The sequence below is a fragment of the Grammomys surdaster genome, unplaced genomic scaffold, assembly GCF_004785775.1.
Source record: "Grammomys surdaster isolate TR1022 unplaced genomic scaffold, NIH_TR_1.0 255, whole genome shotgun sequence".
Taxonomy (NCBI): Eukaryota; Metazoa; Chordata; class Mammalia; order Rodentia; family Muridae; genus Grammomys; species Grammomys surdaster.
The window spans coordinates 6714585-6722212 of NW_021604696.1; the positions used below are offsets into that span (position 1 = coordinate 6714585).

The window sequence follows — 7628 nt, forward strand, 5'->3', positions numbered from 1 at the left end:
AGGAGAAGGAGAAGGAGAAGGAGAAGGAGAAGGAGAAGGAGAAGGAGGACAAGTAAAATAACCGGGGCTTGTGACAAGCGTCTGGAGTGGGGACAGGGCACTATCATCGGGATGGAGTCCCCACTGTGGGATCAGATGGTCTCCAGGTAGATAATATATAGACTTCAGAGAACATCACCTGGTTTGATCCTGATCCCCGTTAGAGAGAAATCCTCCATCTTCTGGATTCAGAAGTCTTCTGTGTTATAAGGTGAATCCAGGAAAAGGAACCATTTTAATTCTTATCACCATATACTCTCCACCCTGTGGCTCCCTTCTGCCCCCATTTCACTAGTCTGCCCTTGCTACAGGATGCCATTCAGGTGTGTGTCAGATCAGTGGCACCCGCTTACCTGGAACAAACACCTCCAAGACCTACTTCTAGTTCCCTGACCTTTGTCCCAAGTCTGGTTCTTACTGCCTTCAGATTTGCTTAACAGTCGCCTTTTGAAAAGCCCTTCCTAACCCTCACCCAATGATTCCTTTCCCAGCATTCCTTCAACTCCCTTCGCACATTATCCTCTGCCATCAGTTTTGTCTTGTTTATTGTTTGTCTCTCTGAGCTGAGAGCAAATGATGCCAAAGAGCTTGATACATGTTGACAATGGACACTGATGGACAGATGAATGAGTTAATGACCAGGAAGATAAAGACATGGGTGTCTGTGACGTATAGACTGAACAGGACCTTCCAAATCACCTACAGTGAATCCTAATCCCCAACATGGCAGGGTCTCATCTTTGGGTGGGACCTTCATGAATGAGATTATCATCACTGTAAGAGAACCCAGGCTGGGGAGATAGCTTGGTGGAAGAATGTATGCCTGGCATGTACTCCAACACTGAAAGAAAAAACTCCAAACACACCCAAAACATGTCAGGGACCTCAGAGGTCTCTGGCCATCTCTCTTCCATCCGAGAACACGAGAGCTCTCCACAGGACCTGGTGCCGTGACTTCAGACTCCCAGCGTCTGGAATCCACCGTAGAAAGCAGACTTCTGAGAGCTGGGTGTGGCAGAGCACACCTTTAATCCCAACACTTGGGGGGCAGAGGTAGGCAGGTCTCTAAATTCAAGGCTAGCCTGGTCTACAGAGCAAGTTCCAGAATAGCTAGAGCTACACAGAAATCTTGAACAAAGAAAAAGCAAAGCAAAACAACAACAAAGCAGATTTCTGGGGCTTATCTACACCTATCTCACAGCAGCCCTAAAGGGTTAAGATACATAATATACTAGTCACTGTTCCATTGCTGTGAAGTGACACCATGACCTAGGCAACTCTTATGAAAGAAAGCATTTAATTAGGGGCTTTCTTTCAGAGTAGTCCATTATCATTATGGCAGGGAGCATGGCAGCATGCAGGCAGGTGCTGTGGCAGTAGCTGAGAACTACATTCTGATCTATAGGCAGAGAGGCAGCACTGGGCCTGCTATCAGCTTTTGAAACCTCAAAGCCCATGCCCAATGACAAACTTCTTCCAATAAGATCACACCTCCTAACCCTCTAATCCTTTGAAGAGTCCCTTAGTCACCCCCTTGTGACTAAACATCACATATATGAGCCTGTGGGGGCCATCTTACTCAAATGATCACACATAGAAAACAGAATATCATAAAAATCGATTCCACTGAGGTCCCCAGGCATCTCAGACCCTGTGGAATAGATGAATTCAGCCCTCCCTCAAACCATAGTCCAATGGAAGCTAACTCAGCAAAGCTGAGGACAGCACTCATGCCCATCTTCCTTCCCCTAGTCAGGGGAAGATGAACAATTTCCTGTGGCCATAGTCTCCTTCTGGGCAGTTTTCAGTCAAGACTGTGGTTTTTGTGTACCTATTCCCATGAAACAGAGCTCTGTGAACTTGGCTGATAACTGGGCTGCTTTAGCATCTGTCTCCTAGAAGGTCATTTGCCCTATGAAGGCCAGCAGCAGGCGACTGGTTATCTGTGACTGAGGCCATAAGAAGAGGAGGTGGCACACACTGCTGGGTGAAACCGCCCATCCCCACAGGGCCCGACTCATACCTGTGCTCGGGCATGAGCACTGCTTCTCTGTCGATGTCATCGTCATCATCATATGCAGAGGACTCCAGCCTGGGATGGTCCTGCTGCAGCAGCTGCTCCCATTCCTGCTCCAGAGCCTGCTCCCTTTGGTGGAAATGAGAGTCTGAGCCATCCTCTGGCACTGCTACCTGATGTCCACCTGTCTCCCCTGGGGTCCCCCACCCCCAGAGCACAGCATGCTGGAGCAGGCTCTGATACTTACTCCTGGAGGACAGAGCTCTGCTTTGTCTCCAGTGGCAATGGTGAAAGTAGAGCATTCGCCATACAATGTTGAATGTGTCTTTATTTGTGGATCTTGTTTTGACATTCCTCATTCTCTAACTGGTTAATTCTATAACCCCAGAACTGGGTCTGCTCTTCTATCACCCCAGGGCTTAGCATACGATGAGAGGAGTCTTGTGCCCTCAGGTCCTCAGCAGCCCCAACTCACCACTTGCACCTCCACCCTCAGAGGCCAGAGCCTCCCTCCCATCCCCACACACCCTTCTCTCCCTCACCCTTTGGCCCCTGTCCTGCAGCAGGTAGGAGTGTGTTATTTCCTTTCCTCACTCAGTGAGCCTCACTCCCAGCTCTGGTTAGCCTCTACTAAGGTCAGCTGTACCTACTATTATCCGGCTGGAGCCACAGATCTCTGCTATGCCCTGCCTATAGTCTGTCCTTCTAAACTCATGTGGAAATATAGACTTCAGAGAAACACTACCGACAGACAGGTAAAAGGGCTATCAAGAGGCATTGGGCTCAATGATGGGTGAATACTTTTCTTTTCTTTTTTTTCCCTAATGTTATTTGTTTTCCTTTATTCCCTTCCATCTGCCATGGGGGCAGGGGCGAGGGGAGCATAAAGCTCTCACTAGAAACTGTACAGACGCCAGCAACATGCTTTTGAATTCCCAGAACATGAACCAAATAGCCTCTTTTCTCTATAAACCTCCTGGTCTCAGGTATTCTGTTACAGCAACAGAAAATGGACTGATTGATTCTTTCACTTACTCTTACCCTAATAATCCTGTACATTCCTAGAGAACATGAAACATACTTTTGCCTTTGCTTTCCTTGCTTCTGAAGACTGGTGAAAAAATCTGGGGAGTCCCTACCCTTTACCTGGCCCTTCTAGGGGCTCCCTAGAGTTTCCATAGCTCAAGATGAAAAATTCCATCTCCTACCAAGGTCTCTATCACATGTTCAGACCTGCTGATTTCTAGCTTGGTGACTGGCTCTTCTCAGGTCACATGCCTAAGTCTTTATTCCTCAAACAACCTAGAGGCCAGCAGCTCCAGCCACAAGACCACCAGGAGCCTCCACATCCCTCCTCCCCCGACAGGACCCCACTCTCCCAGCTCTGCTAGTTTCTCACCACTGCATCATTTCTTCTAGGACAGTCCATGTGATCTTTCCTTAGCATGCAGAAAAACACACTTCTGCCTCTTAGGAAACTCCCATGATCCAGTGGGTGTCTGTGTCCACAGATTTACCACATCATTGCTTTATCTATGGCCCCATCTCTCCTACCTGTCAGCACCCAGATTTCCTGTCCCAGCCCACCAAGAGCAGCATGGTCTATGCTATCTGCCTTTACAAGACAGCATCCTTCCCTCTCCAAGGTTCGAGGGCAAGCCCTTCTCAGCAACTCAACAGTACGGAAGACGCCAGAGTCAAGATGAATTTCCAGGCAAGTAGAGTGGTACCATCGACTCCCTACATCATGTTCCAAGCAATAGCTTTGAGATATTAAAAGTCAAAGTCACTGTATAGAAGAAGAAGGTGGACTGACTCTGGAGTGGTCAGAATGCATAAATCCAGAGAAAACCACTGTCCACCCATGTGTGCACCTCACTACACTCTGTGGACAAGAATGCAGGGCTGTGGGCTCTGGGAAAAGATTCTGAGACGGTGAGCATGGATGCTTCCAGCAGGAGTTAAGAGGCAGGAGCTCCACCTGCGCGCCACATGCATCTACACACACCTTCATTTAGTCTCTGTGCACACATGCACACAGGAAAAGGGACAGAGGAAAGAGTTAGGTCATGAGAAAACAGCAAACCCCACATGTGAGCAGCCGTTCCTGGCTACCTTACAGTGAGGCATCTACTGTGCAAAGGAGGAGCCTACAGTTCCATTCCAGAAGGCCCCTCCACACAAGCCAGCCTCCTCCCTGAGAGGTCACTGGTGTCTGACACCAGCTCCACCCCACTAAGACATGTCTATTTCTGACCAACAGGACTCTTGTCTTCAGAAACTGCCCTCTTCTTTATGAGATGTCATGTGGGGGAGGCAGGAAGAAGACAAGTGGGACCAGATAATGTGAGAAGGAGAATCGGCCAAAGGTGCACTGGGACGGGCCAGAGGCCATGCTCCTGTAATGGGACACCCTTGTGGCATGAACTGGGCATGGGTGGAGGCTCGGAGGAAGAAGGACCTGGGATAAGGGCTTTGCTCCTGATGTGGCTGGGTGGGGGTTCAGAGCCTCCATTTTGGACCTGCCTATAAGCCTGTGAGCACACAGGGCATGCCACACCTGCTGGGAAGACTGCCCCATCCCCACACGGGGTTGCTTAGTCCTCAGTCTATGAGTCTTTCACAAAACATCGTTGCCCCTACAATGGACCTCATCCCATACTCACCTTTTTTCTTGCAGTAAGTAATCTAAGTTATTGACATAGCACTCCGAGCCCCGAGAGGAAATCTAGAAAGATAGGACACAGGCATGGAAGGGAAGGGAAAAACGCAGGAGGATTGATTGATGTTAATATATTCTGCTCACTTTTCTCAACAGATATATGATTTTTTTTTTTAAAAAAAATTCAAAAGTATAAAGGTTCTCTCCTAGTGCCCACCCACAGGCAACCACAGGTAAAAGCACTTGTGTGCTTTTAGATGTTGCTATACAAGCACAAGCAAGCAGTAATTCAGCCCCTGTAACTCAGCAGACATAATATATATGCCTCATATCTCATCCTGCACTTGGCTCTTTCCAATCAGAAATACATCTTGGATGTCATTTCATATTAATGCCAAAGAGACTGCATATATATGTATTTGTGTGTATGTATGGATAATGTAGTATATGTATGCATGTGTGTGTATGTGTGTATATGTATCTATATGTGTGCATCTGTGTGTGTGTTATGTACTCATTAACATTATCAGGGTATTCTTATACATGGCTAGAACATAGTTCCTTAGTTCCCCAGTGGCAAGCATTCAGGCTACTGATAATCCTGGGCTATGGCAAATAATGAAACATGATGCTCAGAATAAATTTCCTGAGACCATGGCCCTAAAAAGTGTCCCATACTCTACTTCCCACAAGACATCACTGAGATCTTATTTAGGCTCTCTATTCTTGAACCTCAGTCATAGGTTTTGTATGCTACCAAGACTGGATCCTGACCCTGAGGTTCCTTTTTGCTCCAAGGCCAACCCTAACCTTAGCCGTGAAAGCCTTGAGGGGCCCCATGCAGGAAGACATTCATTCTGCTGTCACCCCTGGCTTTCATGAGTTAGGAGTGGAAACTCCGGGAGGAGTGGGATCTGGCTTGAAGTCTGAACTCTTGGCTATGAGAGCCCTAGGGCTGGGGAGAGGTAAGATCGGCAGGAATTGGGACAGGGAGGGGGTGGCTGGGTGCAGAGTGGGAGTTGGAGCATGGCTGTAGAAGGGGTCATCAGAAAGAGCTGGCTTGTGGGCAACTAAAGGTCACCAAAAGGAGAGGCCAATGAGGGGAAGCCAAGATGGCCACTGCCTCACTTACCTCTGGGGTCCCAGCCTGTTGGCTTGGACCTGCCATGTTCCAGAAGAGCTCCTCCAGAGAGGCCAGCTCCACCTTCCGGTCGGAATCTGGAGGGTCCTTCTCCAAGTCCTCCAGGGGTCCTCTGGTTGGAGGTGCTTTCTTGCTCTTGTTTAGAAACTCTATAGGAGGTGGGCTCCAGTCAGTGGGGAACGAGTCCCGGGGCATATGCATCTTGGGCCTCTTCAGTGATTTGGGAGTTAGAGCCACTGTGGGGCTGCAGAGCTGTGGTGCTCAGTGGAGTAGGAGGTGGTCCAGGAGGCTGCACTTCAGGCTAGGTGAAAGAACAGACAAATGAGTGGCTGCCTGGACCCCTGTGGATATGTAAAGAATCCACCCCATTAGTGTGCCAGAGATCAAGCCACACTGGGTAAGGAGATGGACTGCTTGGGATTGTTATGTATAGGTGACAAGGGTAGAAATTCTCCATATGGCTGCCCTTGGCCCTGCCCTCATCATGTCTCTACCTGTGCAGGTGATGTGGCTTCTCCACAAGGAAGGGCTAGCAAAGTCATCTGTGGTCACACCTGAAGCCCATGGGATGCTCTGTCCTCAGTGGAACTCCTTACAGGTGAGGTGACTGCCAGAAGAAACCTAGAGATTCTAAATCCCTGTGTTTCCAGGACGTGTCTGGTGCCCAGGAGGACTTCCTTCTTTGGGCCTCTGACAAGGACTCAGCACTGTGCCTGAGGTCAGGTAGCTGAGATGAAGGGTCCACCTGACTTCATTTCAGCAGCATAATGGGTAAGCAGAAGGACTTAGACACATTCTCCCTCTCCTTCTCCCTCCCTGCTCTGTCTTTCTCTCTGTCTCTCTGTCTCTCTCTCTCACTCTGTGTGTGTGTGTGTGTATGTGTGTGTGTGTGTTGGTCTCTACCATGTCCCCCCAAACCTGTCCAGACCTGGTACATGGTTAGGAATATTGGGACTGGCAGGATGAACCGTGTTCCATACATAGATTTGACTCAGGACCAGGCTTGGAAGACCAGGCTGCAGTAAAGATGGACAGCCAACAGCCAATGAAAGCCTGGAGCCCAGTGATCTAAGGAAATGAGTTTATAGAAGTTTGCCCTAAACCAACTAAGTTCACACTCAACAACAGTGGAAAAAATTCAAATCAGCTGGGCATGGTGGGACATACCTGTGATCCCAGCATTTAGGAGGTAGAGGCAGGCTGATTTCTATGAGTTTGAGGCCAACCTGGTCTACAGAGTGAGTTCTAGGGCAGTCACAGGTACAGAGAGAAACCCTGTCTTGAAAAAAAATCAAATCTATATAACTGCAATATATCACTAAAAATTAATTTTGATAACTAATAAAAAATTAAAAATGGTTACAATGAATACTGACATGAGAGAACTGATTACTGCTTACACTTAGAATGGCTTGTTTGGAGCCAGTGAGGTCCCTCAGCTGGTAAAGGTGTTTGCCATGTAACTCTGGGAACCTGAGCCCAACCCTTGGAACCCAGGTAAAGGTGGAAGAAGAGAATCAATTTCACAAAAATGTCTTCTGAGTGACCTCTGTACATAAATCTGGGTATGCAACATAAACAAAAGTTCATGTCTATAACACACACACACACACAATAATAATAACAATAATAATAATAACAGTAACAGTAATTTTAAATGGCTTATTTCTTTTGTCCATTTGTTTGTTTTTTGAGACCGGGTCTCACTATGTAGCACTCTGGCTGTCCTAAAACTCACTCTGTACACCAGGCTGGCCTTCAACTCACAG

At 47.9% G+C, this 7628-nt stretch overlaps 1 protein-coding gene across 2 annotated transcripts in view; it reads right to left on the reverse strand.

Annotated features, from left to right (window-relative positions):
• Positions 1-6066, reverse strand: part of Fam178b (family with sequence similarity 178 member B) — a 90100-nt gene extending 84034 nt beyond the window's left edge. The window contains exons 1-3 of one of the 2 annotated variants that reach the window (XM_028775506.1): positions 5851-6066; positions 4723-4784; positions 2063-2185 (exon numbers count right to left, since the gene is read on the reverse strand). In XM_028775506.1, the coding sequence (XP_028631339.1) occupies positions 2063-2185; positions 4723-4784; positions 5851-6060 (395 nt within the window). In that variant the 5' untranslated portion in view covers positions 6061-6066. The remainder of the gene's footprint in view (positions 1-2062; positions 2186-4722; positions 4785-5850) is intronic. The other variant, XM_028775505.1, reaches the window with a different exon arrangement.
• Between the last annotated feature and the right edge of the window lie 1562 nt (positions 6067-7628).